This window comes from Punica granatum, chromosome 4, assembly GCF_007655135.1.
Source record: "Punica granatum isolate Tunisia-2019 chromosome 4, ASM765513v2, whole genome shotgun sequence".
Classification (NCBI taxonomy): Eukaryota; Viridiplantae; Streptophyta; class Magnoliopsida; order Myrtales; family Lythraceae; genus Punica; species Punica granatum.
The window spans coordinates 1973064-1995897 of NC_045130.1; the positions used below are offsets into that span (position 1 = coordinate 1973064).

Genomic DNA, 22834 nt, shown 5'->3' on the forward strand with positions numbered 1-22834 from the left:
AGTGTAGGCTGGTCGATCTTGTTGATATCTATGGCGCTTCAGGAAGTTTTTAAGTAGACTATTAAGAAGATCGAAACAAATTATTTGTCGGAATGTTAGCAATTGTAGGGCACGCTTTCTAATTTACACACTTCCTTCTTTGGTTGCGATATTCTGATCTAAGGGCTCAAAATATAGATGCCAATTAGAGATTCCACTAACATCAGGTCTATATTGATGATTTTTTCCAAATCAGTTAAGAATGAAATTACAGCAGAGGAAACAGAGCAAATGGCTTCTGAAGATCTCAACATATTAAATGTCGTCTTTAAGAGTACTAATTCCTTTCTTGATACTGCTTACCACTCAACCAATACGTAGCTGCTTGTTGGTAGCTCGATCGGGTTTTTCGATGGTTGTGCATGCATTGCATGTTATGCAGATGAGAAACAGGAGCAGATATGTCTGCAGATTTGGCTGCATCATTACTCCGAAAAGCCGAAAGTAGACTCAAGGGACGCCCAAGTAAGTAATGATATGATGCTTAATTAAACCCCTTTTTAATTATATATACTAGGGGCAATTATTAGTTTAGTTAGCCATGAATATACATAATTATTATGAAAATAAACCATGAATATGCATGCATTTCTTGCTGCAGGCATACTACAAAAGGGCTGCAGCATGTTATATCAAACTGGGGATATTCTCAGAGGCACTGAATGAGACAGATAAGTTCATCGAGCTTGAGCCAATGTCCCCATGGGAGTGCTGGAGAAAAGCCGATGTTCTGCTACTGCGAGAACTGGAAAATAATCCCTTGGACTCGGACTTGTCTCATAGTTTTTTTTTTTTTTTCTGAATTGTCTGATAGGTAGGTAGTTACGTACAAATATTTCAGTCTAGTGGCCTCAAATGGCAAACACAAGTGGTTTATGTCTCGTTTGGATTCAAAGTGAGATTTTAAAATCTTACTTTTACTTAATTCTACCTATAACAAAACAAAATAGCTCATACAAAGTCAAAGGGTGAGCCCCATTTATATCACTCTTTTTCAAAATCAAAATCATATAACTCATACAAAGTCAAAGAGTATGCCTCATACATAATCATTTATACAGCTCTTTTTCAAAATCAAAATCTAATTTTAAAATGTTACTTATAAATCAAACGCAGCATTAACTATACGTCTGTGACCTGCCAATACTGCAAGTTAAGTCTAAGGATTTGGTTATGTCGAACTTTTCTATTACCCTTTTTTGTTTTAGACATGATCTGTATTAGTTTTCTGCTTTCTCTACCCTGAATTTCTCCTCTTGAAATTTGTTCGAATGTTTGAAAAAGGTGAAATTCTTAAATTCGAATCAAATGTGAACTTCTTATTAAGTGAGATAGTTCTCCTATACAGTCACCTTTTTTTTTTCCTCCTCTTTGCTACATATGGATCATTGTAGCTTCTTTTTTCTACTTGACGGGTATATCATTCAAAGTTAGGAAAGACAAACCATTGTGAGTTTTCTTTTATTCTTTCCATTTTTTGTTGAACGTGTTTTAAGCTAAATTTAGAGAGTTGACAATTTGGACCGCCGCCTGATACCATTCAAAATATTTGTAATCACTATGTTTTCCAATCAATGATCGCTCTCTCAGTGGAGAAGCAACAAGGTCCGATTCGATATGAAGAATCCTATCTTCTTTAGGATCACTCCAGGAGGAGAAACAAGGTGTGATTCGATATGAAGATTGAAGAATACTATCTCTTCACTATCACTCAACAAAACTTTTAGCCAGCGGTTCCAGTCCATAGATGAATTTCCTGCGTTTCGTTCCTTGTGCTGATACTTGAACATTTTCCCGAGCTGGATCTCGTCACGCTGAGCTCAATGTGCGTGTGCATATCGGTCCTTTTCACTTCCTATGGTCACTTGGGCAAGGAATATCATGAAAGTTCACTTACCTCTTCATCAGAAACTACACTGTGGGACCGGACATCGTGTTTTCCGTGGAAATGCTTACGTTTCTTCCAATCTCAAAAGAGATTTTAGTCCTGGCAATATCTCCGTCCGGAACCCATTCTCAATTTGAGTTCGAACTCCTTGTTGGCCCCCTCATCCTCTTCAGGGACCTTGGAAATATGACATTGACGATGAACAATAATATATCTTTCTAGTTGATCTCGCCGAGCCTGAGCACATTCAACCCCAAAAAATCCAAAGAAGATTAGCGAATGTCTCTTTGCTTTCTCTTATGATTCCATTGTCAAATCAAAATGATCATTCTTGTCAGTCGCAGTACTCGTGCTTCTGTCAAGACCGTCATTATTTTTCAGGTTTGGAAATGTAGGATTAACATTGGGAAAACTATTATTGTGGAATCCAACTTGAGCTGGATGAACGGATACATTAATCTTCATTCAGACTTTGGCAAGACGAGGATGCCGAAGTTGAGAGCCTAGGACGAGGAAAGGAACACCGGAGTGAAAAGAATGCTCATTGAATAGAGCTTTGTCAAGACATCCAGGCACTTTGGGTTAGGAGAATCACATTTAACAGCAGCCGGTACTCCTTAGATGGCCACAGATGAAGAAACAAAACAAATTCCGTATCATGTGTAAACTGAACAAGAAGTGTACCTAAGGCACGCTCGACATTCATCCTGATTCAGCATTCCGTTGCCCGCAGAAACTTTCCAAATCATCAGTTTGAGATCATTGAGCCGAATCAACCGATCCTTAAAGTGCATTCTCTTTTGATAATTAAGTTAAAATAAGCCCCAAACATTTTGATTTTCGGCAACATCCTCTTGGAAGAAATACCAAACTGGGTAAAATTTTGCGACCGAGAGGCCTTCGATGGAGGTAGCAAGTTGTTGGCTCTCTTCCTCCAAGAACTGCAATTTCTGGTTATTTTGTTTGAAGGTGAGATCTTGAATGAGAGTCTCCTGGGTCTTGTATCTTGATCCTGGTGAAATAATTTTTCGCTTGAACCTTAAGAAATCAAATACTTGAAATTAAATGATCAACGGACCGCCTCATGATTCTTGCACTGCATCAGGGTGCCTGTAATTAGATGAGCTGAGACTCGAGTTTTCCGATGTATTCATCATCAATCTCGACAGGTCGAAAGTCTTAATGCGTCTAGACCGCAAACAACTCCCCCAAAGGCATGTCCTGATGTCCCGACAGTGTATCAGTTGGAAGCTAAAAATATATGTGGAAATGTTCGGCTGTAAGTGCGACCGTTAAGAAAGAAATAACCCGAGACTCACATAAGTGTTGTTTAGGGGAATGACCGATTTTCGTGTTATGGAAAGGCTGAGACCATGTATATGGAAGTCTACTAACAGATAGAGTGTGCACGTGCTGCCCACCTGACCAAACCCAAGAAATTCTGAATTCAATTCCCACGGATTAAATTCTCCAATCTAAGATTTTACAATTACGGGATCAGGGAAAGTAGACCGTCTCATAAGCTATACTCCCCTCAGCTCAGAGTGATGGGCCACCGGCCAAGGCCCAATCCACCTAAGTTATGTGCTACCCGGTGCATGAAGGACGGAGGCCTCTGTGTCAGTGAGTCAGAGCTGCAGATCCATGCGCCCGGTTCACATAACATTTCGCATGCTGTTTGGATATACTCAAACCATTTGTCCATGAGCCTTGTGCACCTCAGTGGATCTTCCCTTTGACCCTCCCAATGGCGGCCTCCACCCTGCCCAAGCCTCCCCCGCCAAGCACGTCCCTCCACGTGGCCGTAATAGGCGCCGGAGCAGCAGGCCTCGTTGCCGCCCGCGAGCTCCGCCGAGAGGGCCACAGCGTGGTGGTCTACGAGCGGGAGAGCCAGGTCGGAGGGACATGGATCTACATGGCCGAGACGGAGCCTGACCCGCTGGGGCTCGACCCGGATCGGGCCGTGGTCCACTCCAGCCTGTACAGGTCCCTCCGCACGAACCTGCCTCGGGAGGCGATGGGGTTCAGGGACTACCCGTTCGTGGCCCGGCCAGACTGGTCGGGCGACCCGAGGAGGTATCCGGGCCACGCGGAGGTGCTGGCGTATCTTAAGGGCTTCGCGAGGGAGTTTGGGATAGAGGAGATGGTGAGGTTTGAGAGAGAGGTGTTGAAGGTTGGCTTATTGGAAGCTAATGACGACAGTAAATGGAGGGTGAAGTCAAGGAACAAAAGGAATGGTGACGAGGAGGATGAGGTTTTCGGTGCGGTGGTCGTCTGCAATGGACATTTCACGGAGCCTCGAGTGGCGGAAATTCCTGGTAAATTAACGAACTTGTTCAGCTGGATTCTTCGTTTTCGCAGTCGCGGGTTTATGTTCTTGTCAATCAGTTTGACTCATTCTGGAATGCAGCTGGTAATTGTATGATGCTCCTGTTAGTCCATCTCCAAAGATTTGATCTTCTAACTCATAATGGCTATGTCATTCGCAAAAATCTAACGTTTCGTGATATTTGTGTTCTTGAAGGCATTGATGCGTGGCCGGGGAAGCAGATTCACAGCCACAATTACCGCATACCCGAGCCCTTTAAGGATCAAGTATGTCCAAGGTTTCTCCTCAACTACTCTATCTCGTCCATAATTCCATCTGTTTCTACTATAAGCTCGTCCATCAGATTTCCTATGGTCTGGCCGCAAAGTGTTTCAACTACTAAGGTCATCCATGTTATGATCTATCAGTATTTGTTTATCTGAAAGGAAAGACTGGGGCTTCTGTATAAAAAACAGGTTGTAGTTTTGATAGGGAATTCTGCTAGTGGAATGGATATCTCTCGGGACATTGCTCTGGTCGCCAAAGACGTTCATGTTACAATTCGATCTTCCAAAGGGGTAACCCTTGGTAAACAACCTGGTTTCAGCAACATGTGGCTCCATCCCATGGTAAGATTCTCCATCTCTCCGAAAATGTGAAATTATTGTCCATCGTATGCATGACATTTCTTGATTCTCATCATCAAGAATTATGCAGATCGAAAGTGTCCATGAGGATGGAGCTGTTATCTTTGCAGATGGGACTTCCACCTATGCAGATGTCATCTTCCACTGCACGGGGTAAGCTTCAAATTCCTATTGCTTCTAAATCACGAGGGGGGGAGAAAAAAAAGAAGGAACTTACCTGAAGCTCTCTTTAATGAAAGAAGTAAAAGAAAGTTGCAATTAGTAGAACAGAAGAAAATAACAGGATGAGTAAAGTGGTGAATTGGGCAGCTATTTTATTATTCTTTTTCTTTTGCTCTTGAAGGTACAAGTACCATTTCCCTTTTCTTGAAACGAATGGGATTGTAAGCGTGGACGATAATCGTGTGGGCCCATTATACAAGCATGTCTTCCCACCCGCGTTGGCTCCTTGGCTTTCTTTCGTAGGATTACCATTCAAGGTCTTGTTCTGCCTCAAGCGTTTCCAAACTGTAGAAAAAGGAAGCCACTTTGAGAGTCTTGGTTCACCCATGTTCTAAATTGCTGTGACTTTTCTTTTATTTTACCTCTTGATTTTTGTTACTAATTGTTATAATCATCCTCTGCTTGGGTGTATTCATGATGTGAATTCTTCCAGGCCACGCCCTTTCCTCAGTTTGAATTACAGAGCAAGTGGATAGCGGGTGCTTTGTCAGGTAGAATTGCCCTTTCTTCACCGAAAGAGATGATGGAAGGAGTAGGAAACTTCTATGCGGAGCTCGAAGCTGCTGGTATACCAAAGCGACATACACATGACCAGTTTGGAACTCAGGTACAGCGCAACTTTTTCGAAATTTATTGCCAATCCGGTATTTGTTCCAAACCCTCTGGAGCCGAACTGGTGCTGGTGGAATAAACTTTACTGTTCTATGAGTTCTTGATGAATCAAAGTATTCTGTCTTGCTGACGCTTTCTTTCTAAATCATTTTGTGGGTCTTCTTAGTTTTTGTACAATGACTGGCTTGCTGATCAATGCGGCATTCCGGGTTTTGAGGAATGGAGGAAAGAGATGTACATTGCATCTTTCCGGAGAATGCTTGCCCGGCCAGAGACGTACCGTGACGAGTGGGAAGAAAATGATTTAGTCTCACGAGCTTACGAGGACTTTGCTCGATTTACCACAAATCAAATAGTCAGCAGATTCTGATTATATATGCGGATTGATTGGAGACGCTTCTTTGTTTGTACGAATATCTTCCGTGTAACTTTGATATATAATCATGTGGATATATGATGACACCACGAACTGCTACTCGAGGTTAGTCAAATTACTTGAGTTTATTTGCTAAGTTCCAAATTGCTAGAATTACAAACATAGCTGATCATGTATTGATGGATAATCGTGACCCACATGTAATCAATGGATAGTAAAATATTAGCTCATTTGGATCTCGTGGTTATCAATTTTGAAATCACAATTGACGAACAAAGTAAAATTCGATCTTACGCTGCCAAGTGTATAACAAAGGACCTTGTGTAATTATAAAACAATCTGCAGCATTTCGAACTACGGTCAACCGATCGGAGAAAAACGTATTTCTCATTCCTAATTTAGTAGATACGCCTCAAGTTATCTGCTCCCGGTGCATAGTTGATGTGACCCCAATTATTGGAACCAGAGCTGCAAGAACGATGCACCCGGTTCAGACAACATTTCGCCTGCCGTCGGGATCTAATCAACCTGCTACTAAAAGTACACCAAGAACAAACGTACATGGGTGTTAATGTTACCTCACCGGATCTTCCGTGGACCCTCCCAATGGCGGCATCCAAAGTCAACACCCTGCCCAAGCCTTGCACGCCATGCAAGTCCCGCCACGGGGCCGTCATTGGCGCCGGAGCAGCAGGCCTGGTTGCCGCTCGCGAGCTGCGCCGAGAGAGCCACAGCGTGGTGGTCTACGAGCGGGAGAGCCAGGTCGGAGGGACATGGATCTACATGGCCGAGACGGAGCCGGACCTGCTGGGGCTCGATCCGGATCGGACCGTGGTCCACTCCAGCCTGTACCGGTCCCTCCGCACGAACCTGCCTCGGGAGGTGATGGGGTTCGGGGACTACCCTTTCGTGGCCCGGCAGGAATGGTCGGGCGACCCGAGGAGGTTCCCGGGCCACGCGGAGGTGCTGGCTTATCTGAAGGGCTTCGCGAGAGAGTTCGGGATCGAGGAGATGGTGAGGTTTGAGAGAGAGGTGGTGAAGGTTAGCTTACTGGAAGCTAATGACGGGGGTAACTGTAAATGGAGGGTGAAGTCAAGGAAGAAGAGCAGTGGGACTTGCTCCGGTGACGAGGAGGATGAGATTTTCGATGCGGTGGTTGTCTGCAATGGGCATTACACGGAGCCTCGAGTAGCAGAAATTCTCGGTAAAATTTCTTTAGCTTGGATTCTCCGGATTCGCAGTTGGGGATTAGTGTTCTTGTCAATCGATTTGGCCTATGATGCTCCAGTCAGTCCATCTCCAAAGAATTGATCTTCTAACTCGTAATTGCTATGTCATTTGCGGAAACGACTAATATTTACGAATATTTGTGTCCTTGGAAGGCATTGAAGCGTGGCTGGGTAAGCAGATTCACAGCCACAATTACCGCACGCCCGAGCCCTTTAAGGATCGGGTATGTCCAGAGCTTCTCCTCAACTACGCCATGTGCGTCTGTTTCTAGTATAGTTTCCCTTTGGTGTATCTGTTCATGTAGCAATTGCATAAGACACTTGATCAGATTTTCAAAGTTCTGGCCAAGAAGTGTTTCAACTGCTAGGCTTGCTCGCATTATGGTTCTATCAGTATATTTTTTTTTTTCTTTTTTCCCCTTCTATAAGGAAAGTCTGGGGCTTCTGTATCAAAGCAGGTTGTAGTTTTGATAGGGAATTCTGTTAGTGCATTGGATATCTCTCGGGACGTTGCCCCGGTTGCCAAAGAAGTTCATCTTGCAATTCGATCTTCCAATGGGGCAACCCTTGGAAAACAACCTGGTTTCAGCAATATGTGGCTCCATCCCATGGTAAGATCGCCCACCTCTCAAAAGATGTGAAGTTATCGTCCATTATTTATATGCATGACATTCCTTGATTCTTTTAATCACAGATCGAACGTGTCCATGGGGATAGAGCTGTTCTTTTCACAGATGGGACTTGCACTTATGCCGATGTAATCCTGCACTGCACGGGGTAAACTTTGAATTTATATTTTTGGTAAATTACACTGGTTGTTTAAAAAGTTTTATAAATGTTTCAATGTGGTACAAATTTTTTTTTTGCTACTTGATTGTACAAAATGTTTCAAAATTGTTTCAATATAATACAAACCGTCATCTCGCTATTGACGCCGTCAAATCGTCCTTTACAAGATCTGTAAATTTTGCACTATCATGTATAAAACATTTTGTACTATTAAATTACAACTTCAAAACATTTTGCACTATCATGTAACGTCTCACAAAAACTGGTTTTGCACCATCAGCGTCGATTTGACGGATTCAATGGCGAGACGACGGTTTGTACTATACTAAAATAATTTTGAAACATTTTGTATCATCAAGTTGCAAAAAATAATTTTGTATCATATTAAAACATTTATAAATTTTTTTAAATCGCCAGTGCAATTTACTCTTATATTTTTCGAGAAAATAAAAGAGAGAAGTGTCCTCGAGCTTTTTTTTTTTTTTTTTTAAGAAGTATTAAAAGAAAGTGGCAACTAGTTGGACAGAGGAAAACAACAGAATTGAGTAAATGGTGACTTGTAACGCTGGTTTATGAATCTTTTGTCCTTGAAGGTACAAGTACCATTTCCCTTTCCTTGAAACGAACGGGATTGTTAGGGTGGACGACAATCGTGTGGGTCCATTATACAAGCATGTCTTCCCGCCTGATTTGGCTCCTTGGATTTCTTTCATTGGATTAACACTCAGGGTCTTGTTCTATCTCAAACGCCTTCAATGTTGGAAAATAAAAGAACACATATTCACTACCCATGTTCTGCATTGATTACGTGATTGTTCTTTATTTGCCTCTTGAATTTTTTTTTAAATTAATTGTAATAGTCATCCTTAACTCAGGTTTATTTACGATGTGCATTGTTACAGGTTGCGCCCTTTCCTCACTTTGAATTACAGAGCAAGTGGATAGCGGGTGCTTTGTCAGGTAGAATTGCCCTTCCTTCACCGGAAGAGATGATGGAAGGAGTAGGAAAACTTCTATGCGGAGCTCGAAGCTGCTGGTATACCAAAGCGTTATACTCATAGACAGTCGGAAACGGTACATAGGATGCAACTCTTTTGAAATTTCACGCCGATCCAGTAATTCGTTCCAAGCTATCTGGAATCAAACTGGTGGAATGAACTATACTGTTCTATGGGTCCTTTGAATCAATCAATTCTGTCTCAGTGTCTTGTCGATGCTTCCTTCTAACTTCTTTTCTTTTTTTGGGTTTTTCTTAGTGTGTGTACGATGACTGGCTTGCTGATCAATGCGGGATTCCAGGGTTTGAGGATTGGAGGAAAGAGATGTTCATTGCTTCTCTCGGGAACATGCGTGCCCGACCAGAGACATACCGTGACGAGTGGGAACACAATGATCTTCCACAAATCAAATAATCAGCAGATCTTGATTATATCTGCGGATTGATTGAAGACTCAATTGTTTGTACGAGTATCTTCCTTCTAATTGTAACAGATAATAATGTTGATGTGATGATATTTCGGACTACCATACCATACATAATATCATCACTATGAATTATTCAAATTACGCCTAATGTGATCCATCATTATCATGAAAATTCCAATTGCCTTATGCAAAGATGAATCTCCTCACTCTCCGTGTCCCCTCCCTCTTCCCCCGCTCTCGGATCGGGAAGGCCGAACAGAAAATCTTTGTGGGTTTGAAGGTGGGGTTCTCACCTCGGCGGTCGCCTCAGCCAAGTTTGAAGCTGGGGATGCTGCTCTGGCATTCTGGGTCGACTACTTACAGACCGACGTTGCCCGACACCACTTAAGTGTTCGTGTCGTTGTTTATCTTGGTGACCGTATTAAGGACCTTTTCGATCGGGTTAGTTCTTAATTGGTTAATACTTGATTGTACTAAGAATTATGTCATATCGGACGTGCGATTTATCCCCTTGTTTTGTTTAATAAGGAATGATTGTTCAATCATTTGTGTTGCTGTGGTCATTTTCTTAGTTGGTAGTTGAGTGACTGGCCTAGTGATCGGCAGGGTAGTGTCTATGTCCTCCGACAGTTTTGTTGGCTATGTAATGTAAACTACGTTTGCTATTTAATAAAATGATATTATTCAAAAAAAATAAAAGAATGGAAAATGGAAAGAAAAAAAATAAAAAAAAAAATAGAGAGAGAAAGAGAGGGCGAAAAAAGCAAAAACAAAAAACAGAAAAGACAAAAAGACAAACCGCCAAAAATGTTTGGTCGGGGGAAGATCGGTAACTATGGGAATTAAATTAATCGACCAATGATATATGAGCCGTGTCCTTCTCCCCGGATCTTCACGGTCCCTCGCAATGGCCGCCCCTGCAGTCCACACCTTGACCAAGCCTCCCCCACCGTACACGTCCCGCCACGTAGCCGTCATCGGCGCCGGAGCAGCAGGCCTCGTTGCCGCCCGGGAGCTCCGTCGAGAGGGTCACCGGGTGGTCGTCTATGAGCGGGAGAGCCAGGTCGGAGGTACATGGATCTACACGCCCAAGACGGAGCCCGACCCTCTGGGGCTCGACCAGGCACGGCCTATTGTCCACTCCAGCCTGTACCGATCCCTCCGCACGAACCTGCCTCGGGAGGTGATGGGGTTCAGGGACTACCCGTTTATGGCCAGGGCGGACTGGTCGGGCGACCCAAGGAGGTTCCCGGGCCACGCGGAGGTGCTGGCGTATCTGAAGGGATTCGCGAGCGAGTTTGGGATCGAGGAGATGGTGAGGTTTGAGAGAGAGGTGGTGAAGGTTGGCCTATTGGACGCTAATGATAACAGTAAATGGAGTGTGAAGTCGAGGAAGAAGGGAAATGGTGATGAGGAGGATGAGGTTTTCGATGCGGTGGTTGTCTGCAATGGACATTACACGGAGCCCCGGATAGCGGAGATTCCCGGTAAATTTCCTTACTTGTTTGTTGATTCTTGATGTTTATCAATCTGGGACCTCGATTATTGACCTCAGCTTGTGCGATTGATGTGCCTGGAAGTCGATTATTCATGTATTGGAGTAAAGATGGATTTTTTATGGCTGGAACTTTCTTGTTAGTAATAATCACATTGCTGCCCTTCTTTACATCATCAAGATTCCTCCTGTTGCTGGACATATGGAGATTCTGCTGTTTCTAATTCCTAGGATGCTCCTGTTAATATAGCCTCAAAGAAATAACTTTCTGATTCGTTTTTGTCCTTGAAGGCATTGATACCTGGCCAGGTAAGCAGATTCACAGCCACAATTACCGGACACCTGAACCCTTTAAGGATCAAGTATGTCCAAGGTTTCTCCTCAACTACTTCAGCTTGTCCACAAATTTCATCCGTTTCTATTATAATTATCTGTCTGTTCATGTAGCTATTGCATGAGATGCTTCATAAATTTTTTTGATGGTCTGGCCAAGTTTGCATTCAGTATGTCATATCTTTCAGTTTCCCCTAAGGAATCGTGTTCGAGTTATGATTCTGCCTGTATTTGTTCTTCTAAAAGGAAATTCTTGGGCTTCTGTAATTAAAAAAACAGGTTGTAGTGTTGATAGGGAGTTCTGCCAGTGCAGTGGATATCTCCAGGGACATTGCCCCAGTTGCCAAAGGAGTTCATGTCGCAGTTCGATCTTCTGAAGGAGAAAATCTTGGAAAACAACCTAGTTTTAGTAATGTGTGGCTCCATCCTGTGGTGAGATTTCCCATCTCTTAAGAATGTGAAACTATCATGCATTACGTGCATGGATTTCTTGATTAGTTTAATCAAGAATTATGCAGATCAAACTTGTCCATGAGGATGGAGCGGTTGTTTTTGCTGATGGGACTTCTGTATATGCCAATGTCATTTTGCACTGCACAGGGTGAGCTTCATATTTCTATTTCTTCTAAATTTCGAGAAAAAGAAAGATGCGAACCCTCTTCTCTTCCTCGTTTTAGGATTTAATATAGTTGGAATTTTTTGAACAGAGGAAAATGACAGGATAAATAAACGTTAATTTCTACAGTTGGTTTATTAATCTTCTGTTCTTAAAGGTACAAGTACCATTTCCCTTTTCTTGAAACAAATGGGGTTGTGAGTGTGGACGACAATCGTGTGGGGCCATTGTACAAGCACGTCTTCCCGCCCGTTTTGGCTCCTTGGCTTTCTTTCATAGGCTTACTCTGGAAGGTCTTATATTATCTCAAGCTTCTTCGATGGTGAAAGGGAAAAATCACATACTCATTTCAAGCATCTTCATTCACTCACATGCTAAATTAGATATGTGATTTTTTATTTCCTTCTAATCCTTTTGTTTTTGTTATTAGTTCTGATGCTGATATTCTACTATTGTGTATTTATGATATGATTGGTTTCAGGTCGTGCCCTTTCCTCAGTTTGAATTCCAGAGCAAGTGGATAGCTGGTGTTTTATCTGGTAAAATTGCCCTTCCTTCGCTGAAAGAGATGATGGAGAATATAGAATACTTTTATGCTGAGCTCGAAGCTGCTGGCATTCCAAAGCGATATACTCATAGGCAGTCAAAGACTCAGGTAAAATGCTACTTTTTCAACACTTCATACTAATCTAGTATTTACTCCATACCTTTTGGAATGGAATTGTTAGTTAAATAACAGTGGAATGAACTCTGTTCTATCGATTTTTCGATGAATCAAGCATTTCTCTCTTGTTGACGCTTTCTTTCTTCATTTTTCCTTTGTTCTTTTTTGTTTTCCTTAGTTTTTGTACAATGATTGGCTTGCTGATCAATGCGGGATTCCTGGTATGGAGGAATGGAAGAAAGGGATGTACTCTGCAGCTTCCCAAAACAAGCTTGCCAGGCCAGAGACATATCGTGATGAGTGGGAAGATGATGATTTAGTCTCACGAGCTTATGAAGATTTTGCTCGATTCACCTCTAGTCAAATGTAGCAGGTTTTGATTATAGCTGCAGAATGAAGTCTCAATAGTTTGTACTCTGGACTATTCAATAAATTTCCTTATAATCTTAAGGGGTAATAATGTGGATATGATGACAAAGGGGCAGCAACCCTTATGTCATGGAGAGGCAGGGTGACTATTTATGTTTAGAGATGTACTAATGTCAGGGTTCAAAAAATGAAAATAAAACAGAAATGGAGCAGATGGAGATCTATTTTCAGCTATTCCGAACGGTTCTTTGTGCCGGTGATCAATGCTCTTATATCGAGATTTGAAGAACTGTGTTCCATACTGATGAGCATAACACATTAGCCTGGCAGGATGGCATAGATAGTCGAGGAAGCAGATTGCAACATGTGATAGCAAAAGAGTGCGCTTTGCTGATGATCTACTTTGCAAAAGAGAGGTTAGTTTGGGGCAAAAGTAATGCACCAGCCGGGAATCGAACCCGGGTCTGTACCGTGGCAGGGTACTATTCTACCACTAGACCACTGGTGCTTTTTGGCTGCATGTCCTTTAATCGTTACTAAGACCTGAAGACCATTTCTCCCCGTAAATGATAACACATCCCTCCTTTGGTGGCTAGCAAGCAATTTGGAAAGAAGATGTCGTTGGAATAAAGCAGGCGGTTAACAATACATATTGCTCAAAGCCCATGCCTCGATTTTCTGATCGCTGACGGATCGATGGGGTGAGGCAGCCCGAGATTGATCCACTATTCATTGAGAATTAAGTAAAGTCCATTAGTTACTTATTTATAGTAATTAATAAATCAATGAAAATTAGAAATGAGTCTCATAGCATACGTTTGATATGAGCTGGTAGTGGAATTTGACGAGCCACATTATAAGATTATTGTTACTGTCGTTTCCATCAATCAGGTTGGTGGGCCATAACACTCAGCTTGTGTTCAAGAGTTATTACAGTCCAACCTGGAGGCCCAAAGCCTTGAATGTCTAAGAGCAATAAGTTTTTTATGGTCCCCTTTGTCTGTCTTCTTACAGAAGTTAAGCGAACGGACAACGTTTCCCTCCAAAATTCTCATGTCCTGTGGACAGTTAAGTGTGAGGTCCATCTTCACTGTGCCATGATATGGGAATCCATTTCTTTTGTTGTTGCCCAACCACTGCATTAATATGTCTGACCAGAGGAGACAAGGGATGGCACGAGCTCTAGAACAGGGAGCACCGCTTCTCGTTACTTTTAACGATAGCTAAGGAAAGAAGGTCGATTTACGAGTATAGATCCGGTGTTCTTCACAGTCAGCATGCACATGTTTGAGATATTACAAATGAGCTCGAGGTCATGGTTATCTAATAAGATAATATTGGGATTGGGAATGATATATTCCCGGAAGTACGCTATAAGTTCATCCATAGCGGACAAATTCAACAAAGGTCATCCGATTACAGAACGGTTAGGGCCAACAAAAAGTTGCTGTCGTTGCATTTTACGTGCCCTCAGTTTCTTAATCTATGCCAAATATGAGACATACTGAAGAATCTCATGCCTGATGTTGGCTGCTTTTTCGATTTGAATCGATACCATTGAGTAGCATGGACATACCTAAAGATCGGTTAGTACCGGTATGGTAATATTCATCAGAAGATCAATAGAGAGGAGATCGATGAGGGACACCCTTTCGCCGGCTCATGAAGACGGCGATGTCTCTAATAGGCAAGCACTGCTGGGGTCTATGTAGCACTGGATCAAGGCTGCTCCTTTTCTTCCTTGCAAACTCAGCAGTCACCGTCAGGGTTGTTGACCACAATGAGTTTAGTCGGGAGACCGGCAAGGGAGAGGTCTCGGCTCGGCCATTGGTCCCCGAGTCTCCTCTCTCATTTCTTGATCGTCGAACAGAATCGTAGCTTGGTAGAAGCTGTCTTTCTGGTCTAATCTTTCTGGCCATTCGATGCTGAACCTGAAACTAATTTAGGGCCAGACAGATATCGACGAGTGAGCTGATTTTGAGAACTCAAAAGCTTTGATTACAAATTTAAGTCCTCGAACCTTGCAGGAGATGGAACAGAACACGTAGTTTTCTTGGAGGTTCCGGTCACAGGTTGCACACAAGTTTCCTGAACCCCGGAAGAGTCGAGATATAGGTCTCTGCTTTAGGAACACCACCTTGGCACTGTTCGTTGTGTAGGGCTGAACAAAATACGTTACAACATCCATCAATCATCAACCAATACTACAAAAAAGAACAAATCAGTAAATTATGTTCGATATTCAATCTGGCGAAGGGTGCCTCACTTGGACGAGGGAACAGTCGAGCAACTTCTGGGCATCGGCCAACCTTACGACATCGTGGTACACATACCTTCTCACCTGTGCAGCTAAACATGACATGGGATAAGGTTCTAGTACGGTCGTGTTGAATTATAAATTCAACTAATTAAGACGGAAATGATCCGGAGGAATAAGTGGACCTGCAAGAGAGGATGTGAGGCATGAAGGGGAACGCAGTGAGAACAGATGCTAGCGCAGCACTCCAAGCAGTAGACGTTCTTTTCGTTCTTCCTGGAAGAACCATGAACCTTGCATGGCCCAAAGAACTTTTCTCCGACAAGGTTCCAAAGCCACCGCGGAACCAAGCTCTTATCGACCTGTTGGTATAGAGTTAATCGAATGTGCCAAAATCGAATCGAAGAATCGGAAAGGTAGTTGAGTTACCACCATCGTTTTGAATACGCCCCTGCAGGCAGATGCTAATAGTTGGAAGAGGGGGAGATAGATGAATGAGTGAAGGAAAGTTGCGTTGGCTGGGAGTGGGACAAATCTTTGTCCCCCTCGGGTCAAAGGGAAGGTGAGCCAGAGGGCACCGGTGAATATGGTGGAAGAGTTTGAGGACTTAAAAGAGAACTATCCAATATAAGAGAAATGTAGGGAAACTCCTATGTAAGCACTTCTTTCTATCCTCATAGGCAAATTCTATAATGAAACGTCAAATTATATTCCATGGTGAAAAGCTAATTTTTTCTACTCCTTTTAATATTAAAGACAACATTTTGATTTGTAAATATTTCAATGACGTCACAAATTTTTCAGGCCACATGTAAAGTATAATAAAATTGGAAGGTCGCTTATACATTGATGGAGTGCCACGAGGACAAAAGAAAGTCGGCTAATAGAAGAAGGCGCCAGCTTCTCGATCCCGATGGCGGTGTTTCCGAATGCGCCGATGAAGGCAGTGGAAGTAGGGGTTTGCTCTGAGAGGGAAGGTGGGGGAAGAGAGAGGGGGACGCGTCTATTTTCTCTTGTACTTGCAAATCTTATGCAAACTTGTGTTGGACCGTTTCATTCTTTTTTTTTATAGGACTTGTGTTGGATTTAAATAAGTACAATCATAATGCAGCTGTAAAAATTTTATGTTTGGTTTTAGAGTCGAGTTGAATTGAGTTTTTGTCTTAATTGATTTGTAATGATTATGTTGTTGAATTATGATAAAAAAAATGTACAAAAAGTAATGAATAATTGAGATAAAGTAATGATTGTGTTATTGAATTGTGAAAAAAAGTAATGAATAATTGAGAGAAAGTAATAATTGTGTTGTTGAATTGTGAAAAAAGTAATGAATAATTGAGAGAATTTAGTATTAAAAATTAAATTGAATAGTTAAAAAATTGAAGAAAAAAAGAAAAGTAATAATTGTATTGTTGAATTGAATATAAATAGAGTACAGTTAAATTTTTTTTTTTATAATCAAATAGCCCTGAAGTACTAATTTTGATGAAACATTGCCTACACCACAGACACAACTAAAAAAATTATATATGGAGTAAGGGGTCTTTGTGTGGTGATACAAGGCATCGATTCGAAAGGTAAAAGTTATGGATTCAATACTAAGCGACGGGATTATGTGTTCCTTTATTTTGTTTTATTTCCTATTTTTATATCTGACTCATTAAGCTTTTTTATAACAAAAAATATATATTTTCAGAGAAAAAATCTTACAGTTATCCTTTTATATTAAATAGGATTTCTTTTTAAATTATAACGGTTATAAAAGTAACATAATTTTTTTTAGATCAATTAAAAAATATCATATGCATTACTAACACATTTACGAGAATTACATCTCATCGCCTCCCAAAAGATTCAAACTCGAGATTTTTAAGTAGACGGACAAACTTCTTTACAATCCGAGTCAATTCTAACTCAAGGGTCAAGATTGTTCACTATTTTGATGGACACTAACGAGCAAGTAATAAGCTTTTTTATAACAAAAAATATATATTTTCAGAGAAAAAAATCTTACAGTTATCCTTTTATATTAAATAGGATTTCTTTTTAAATTATGGTAAATTACACTGGTAGTGCAAAAAGTTTTAATAATGTATCAAGTTGGTTTAAATTTTTTTTTTTTTGCTACTTGATGGTACAAAATGTTTTAAAATTGTAACATGATAGTACAAACTGTTATCTCGCCATTGACGCTGTCATCTCGCCATTGATATGGGTGGACCTTTAAGTTAATTAAAGAAACATTTTGTACCATTATGTTACATCTGTAAAACATTTTGGACCATTAAGTGACAACTTCAAAGAGTTTGAACCATCATATAACGTTTTACCGACTCCTAAAAACATATCAAAACCACATGTCGGCCACGTCAGCTTAGCTTGATGGCGTCAATGGTGAGATAACGGTTTGTACTATCATGTTACAACTTTGAAACATTTTGTACCATCAAGTAGCAAAAAAAACTTTTTAAACCAACCTGATACATTATTAAAACTTTTTGAACCACCGATGTAATTTACCTTTTAAATTATAACGGTTATAAAAGTAACATAATTTTTTTTAGATCAATTAAAAAATATCATATGCATTACTAACACATTTATGAGAATTACATCTCATCGCCTTGCAAAAGATTCAAACTCGAGATTTTTAAGTAAACGGATAAACTTCTTTACAATCCGAGTCAATTCTAACTTAAGGGTCGAGATTGTTCACTATTTTGATGGACACTAACGAGCAAGTAATAATCCATTTATTGTCAAGTACATTAGATTTTCATGTAATTAATGTAAAGTCCCCCTTAATTGGGCTTTAGCTAGCTTCGCTAGGAGTAGGGACAAGTAGTGGCTCCCCTAGGACTGGGAGATCTTTTAACCTTCGCCATCTCCGGATTTTGTCCTTTTGACTTGTCGATCCAAACTGTTCATCTGGCTGCGGCCTGCTCAATACTGTTTGCTAATCTACCTGTCTAAGTTAATGGGTCACTTCCTTTTGACATGGCGGCCATGAAAGAAATTCAATTTTCTATCCTTCACAACCTTCGGTCTAAATCAGTTAGTGGTATTGATCTATATCTAGCCAGTACTCGAGTTTTTATCGAATGGACCCATTATTTAGAATGTGAACTGTAAGATCTCCCGTCCGGTTCAAAAATGGTTCACGATCGAGGGGGTGGTGTGTGGCCGTTGAATGAGCTGAATCTTGGTCATTCAGCGCGGCCATGTGCCCCTAAGGGATCCTTCCCATAGCTGATAGGAAACGGGATATAATTTTATAACTTTCTAAAACCGTATCTTCTTTCAAAATTAATTACTTATTTTTGGAAAAAGCAAATTCCAAACTTTCTTATATTTGATTTATTGATAAGCACTTAGTTAGTTGATATTAATCGAATCCATAATGTGTTGGTTGAGTAATAAGTAATTTTAATCCCTCGTAAAGGGGAAAATACAAATTGGAATCTCGAAAAGCACCCTTGTCGATCTCCCGGAATTACGATATAAGTGCCATCCAATCCACAATTTTATAAAAATGATATTAGGGCTGGTCATAAGAGAAGTAGGCCTAAAAATAATAAATCTAGTAGGCTGGCCCAAGAATAAAAGGCCCTAAGCCATCAATTGGGAATAGGGCCCGAGAGGGTCTTTGTTTATTAAATAGAAAATTTCCCTTCGAGAAAGAGGGAAAGACAACTGCAGTATAATTATGGACTACCACATCATATATCGTCTTCCGCTGATGGCAAAATTACCTATTGAAGGTGTACATGATGAGAGTGTGGCTGACGGCCTTTTACCATGGGCAGCTGACAAGTTCTTATCAGGTTGGCTCGGTTAGCTCATGCACGCAGTTTGCTCGGTCTTAATTTTTGAACGTAGGAAATGAGCTTCGATTGTTGAAATAATGAGCTTGGATTTGGCCAAATTCAATTTTGGGAAGGTGGGCTCATGATCAAACTTGCCAGATACGACCAAGATCAATTAATTTAGACCCCAACCATCCCAACGTTGGGTAAACCAGGTCAGTTCGATCCTATTAGGGGATGGATGGGGGCAACAACTCTTTATGCTACTTTTCTTAAACCGAATAGGTCATTCATGGAGTTAGTTTGGAATTAAAAGATAAGGATACGTTCCGATACTTATTGCAGTGGGCGGGACGTAAAGGTTGAGCCTCCTCTTTTATCGGAGCAATAATGATGCTGGGATAAGTCTAAAGAATGATCTTAATTATTGCCCAATAAAATTTAAAATTTTTGCATTCAAAGGTACGGTCGTATCGATGCCATGCCAACCCCATCCAATTGGTTTTGGACCCAAAATATTTACGTTGGAAGCCCTGTGCATTTCTAACGCGCTTCAGGGACTATTGTTTTATCTACATATTCAACACAGTGTCGAACAATTCTTTCTTTCCACTGGAAACCTAGTCGGCTCGTTGTCTACTTAACTAATCTTGATTTGCTAATTATAAAGTAATTGACGCGGAAAAAAGGCCCTATCACGAAGGATCTTCGATCCTTCCTTTTTGTGTACGACCGCCGCTCCACGACCTGCAAGAGGGGCTCTCGGGTTGGCGCCCAATAGCCCCCTTCGTATCTCAAGTTAAGAGTATACGGGAAGTAATTTTCTGAGGATAATTAGAGTGTGTATGATTACCTTAAAAGCTTCTTTTTATATGTGCTTAATGGAATACATATAAAAAGAAGCTCTTAAGATAACCATGCACACTCTAATTATCCTGATGAAAACACTCCCCGTATACTCCTAACTTGAGTGTCGGAGGGGGCTCTTTGGCACCAATCCGAGAGCCCCTCTTACAGGTCGTGGAGCGGCGGTCGTACACAAAAAGGAGGAATCGAAGATCCTTCGTGATGGGGACTTTTTTTCCGCATCAGTAATAATGCTCGAGGCTCACCAGCGAAAAATGGCTTTTTAAATTATTAATCAATAAGTCTTTCGATGATCTCATTTACAACGAACTTAATTGTAAGAACAACTTTTAATATTTGATCCGTGGATATATGTATTCAAAGATATATTGCTTGCGTGCACTATTGCTGCTTGGTGGTTAGATAGTAATGTGATTCACATGGCTATTATAGTATTTTCAACTATATAATTCCCTCCCAACTGTCGCACATATTTCTCGAAAATAAAAGCACCGAATTTGCTGTTAGAAAAGTCGTTAGCTCGTCTTTGTTTTTACCGCCAACGTTATCTTATGAATCTATGATGATGTGTCCCTTTTCTTTCGTTTTCCTTTTTTTTTTTTTTTTTTCCTTTCCTTCTCTCCATTTTTCCCCCACCATCTCCTTTCCTTGTTTAACTACCAGCAAGCAATGCTGTGGATTAAACAGCTCCAGATATATACTGAATTTGTACAGAGGATCCATCTTTGTTTAATGCAATCTTGAATCGGAAACTGACCGGGCAAAGTATCGTTTAACCGACTTCTAGCAGATTACATTGTAGTGTAAATCATTTGTATTTCTTCTTGTATCTCCCGAAATATTTATTATGGTCTTTTAATATTCGACTCCGTATAAAAATATTCTTTTTTTTATAGGTCTGTATAAAAATACTTACCTTTAACGTAAGTCATATCTCCCAGCCGAAACACAAAATCTACCAAAAAAAGAGCACTTTTCCAGCCTAATAAACCTAACAAGCTTACGCCAAGGAAGAAAAGAAAGGAGGGGGGAAAAAAAACCTGACAAGCCTACGTGCCAGAAATACCTAACAAGCCGTGCACTGGTTGATGATCTAAGACCAAAAGATGCTTATATTACCAATGTGGTTTAATTTAGATCTTTGGACACTTATTTCCTTAAAATATAATTTTATGAATAAAAAAAATTACAACAAAATAGTTACCTTTTAGTCTATTGATTTGAACTGAATTAATCTAAATATATTGAATATCCAGACATCACAGTGTATACTAAAAATAAAAGAATATTTATACTTGTGTTTTCCTTTTATCAAATGGAATAGCAAAAATGAAATTAAAAAGACTTTTTCTTTCTTTCTCTTCTTTTTTTAGCACGAGTTTTACCATGATATTACTTGTCCATAATTTCTTTACTTTTCATAGCATATTTGCCGATACATTTTATATAGGTGGTGAACAAATTCGATAAAATATAAGAATAATGAGGATAGAAATATCGGTAATACATGGTGGCCAAGGGGCCGAAACCACAAGAATTATTATTCTAACTGGCTCATACAATATATACATAAAATAATTACCTTATTCATGGGCTTTCGGAATAATCAAACCAAGGCTTAGTTTGTGAGAGGTGTTGCTGAAATAAAAATATTGAAGTATAATCACTGAAAAATAAGTGTTGATTTTAGAATAAAGAAAAGTATTTGGAAGGTAATAATTGAAATTTTTTGAATGTTAAAAAGATAATTATACTAGAAACAGAATAAGATGAATAAGATTTTATGAGCACCTATTAACTTGCTTGAGAAGATAACATTTGTAGCCATAATTTTGGCTGACCACGATTTCAAAAACTTTCACCAAACACAAAATATGTTTAAAATAATAAGAAAAAGTGATTATGTAATCTCCTGCCACACTCAAACTTTAAAAACGTAAAAGAATAATCTCTTAATATCGATATAATATCTGAGAATCGTAACATACCAACTACATACTGCATACTGCATTATTATTATCATCGAATATTCCATTTCCTAGGATAATAGTATCTCCAATAGGTAGACATCATTTGTGCTTATAATAACTACTGAGAATATTACCCATCAAAAAAAAAACTACTATGAATATTTGTTGATACGGAGGTACATTTCGGCCTGTATTGCGGAAACTCCATCGATTGATAATGACTCACAAAGCCCCATAGGTATTTTTCCGAGGCTTAATTGAATATCCTACACTCTACACACCTCATCTCTTTGAAATACATAGAAAAAGAAACTTTTAAGGTACTCATACACACTCTTAATTTATCAGAAAAATGCTCCCCGTATACTCCTAACTTGAGTGTCGGAAGGGGCTCTCAGGCACCACCCCGAGAGCCCTTCTTGCAAATCATGGAGCGGTGATCGTACACAAAAAAGAGGCCTCGAAGATCCTTCGTGATGGGGAATTTTTTCCTGCATCATTTGTCATTCAGCAACAAAAGCTAAGAATATTGTCCAACATTAGCATGTATGTATGTGTATCGCTGTTCATACGATAATAATAAGGTGTACAGAAATCGACAGCAACGAACAACCTTTTGGATAAAGAACAAGAAAGAGATGTCAAATGGACAACTTACTGAGTTACACTGTGAAATGAACAACTTACAACTTTTCTGTTCCCTTGGATTATACAATGGAGTTAAGACGACTGATTTTGCAGACGAGGATGACGATTTGAGTAATTATCTCGCGTGCCACGGCACACGTAGAGCTAGCAGCGGATCAGCTAATCAGGCTCGATTCACATGTTCTGAGAATGATACTACGAGTTTTAAACATTGATAATGAATGAATTGAGTCGCTCAGTATCGCAAGAACTTCCATATCAAGCACGTTAACTG

General features: G+C 40.4%; 3 protein-coding genes, 1 non-coding gene and 1 pseudogene across 5 annotated transcripts; 3 read left to right on the forward strand and 2 right to left on the reverse strand.

Annotated features, from left to right (window-relative positions):
* The first annotated feature begins 3481 nt into the window (after window positions 1-3481).
* Window positions 3482-6256, forward strand: LOC116203727 (flavin-containing monooxygenase FMO GS-OX-like 4). Of its 2 annotated transcripts, none has more exons than XM_031535615.1 (7): window positions 3482-4245; window positions 4452-4533; window positions 4687-4864; window positions 4953-5035; window positions 5226-5361; window positions 5538-5711; window positions 5883-6256. In XM_031535615.1, the coding sequence occupies exons 1-7, from the start codon at window positions 3675-3677 to the stop codon at window positions 6084-6086; spliced, it is 1428 nt and encodes a 475-aa protein (XP_031391475.1). In that variant the 5' UTR covers window positions 3482-3674; the 3' UTR covers window positions 6087-6256. The 2 variants fall into 2 exon arrangements, with proteins under 2 accessions (XP_031391475.1, XP_031391476.1); XM_031535616.1 differs by having other exon boundaries at window positions 3491-4245; window positions 4452-4522; window positions 4712-4864; window positions 5883-6228.
* A 249-nt stretch (window positions 6257-6505) lies between these two features.
* LOC116203728 lies at window positions 6506-9707 on the forward strand (annotated as a pseudogene).
* Window positions 9708-10389: 682 nt separating this feature from the next.
* On the forward strand, window positions 10390-13246 carry LOC116203725 (flavin-containing monooxygenase FMO GS-OX-like 4). Its single transcript, XM_031535614.1, has 7 exons — window positions 10390-11022; window positions 11322-11392; window positions 11643-11795; window positions 11882-11964; window positions 12137-12272; window positions 12461-12634; window positions 12822-13246. The coding sequence occupies exons 1-7, from the start codon at window positions 10401-10403 to the stop codon at window positions 13011-13013; spliced, it is 1431 nt and encodes a 476-aa protein (XP_031391474.1). The 5' UTR covers window positions 10390-10400; the 3' UTR covers window positions 13014-13246.
* Window positions 13247-13449: 203 nt separating this feature from the next.
* TRNAG-GCC lies at window positions 13450-13520 on the reverse strand. Its single transcript has one exon. It is a non-coding gene; the product is annotated as a tRNA-Gly (tRNA).
* A 754-nt stretch (window positions 13521-14274) lies between these two features.
* LOC116205805 lies at window positions 14275-15782 on the reverse strand. Its single transcript, XM_031538463.1, has 5 exons — window positions 15702-15782; window positions 15455-15631; window positions 15279-15353; window positions 15033-15173; window positions 14275-14949 (listed from the first exon to the last, which is right to left on the reverse strand). The coding sequence occupies exons 1-5, from the start codon at window positions 15702-15704 to the stop codon at window positions 14632-14634; spliced, it is 714 nt and encodes a 237-aa protein (XP_031394323.1). The 5' UTR covers window positions 15705-15782; the 3' UTR covers window positions 14275-14631.
* Window positions 15783-22834: the final 7052 nt, after the last annotated feature.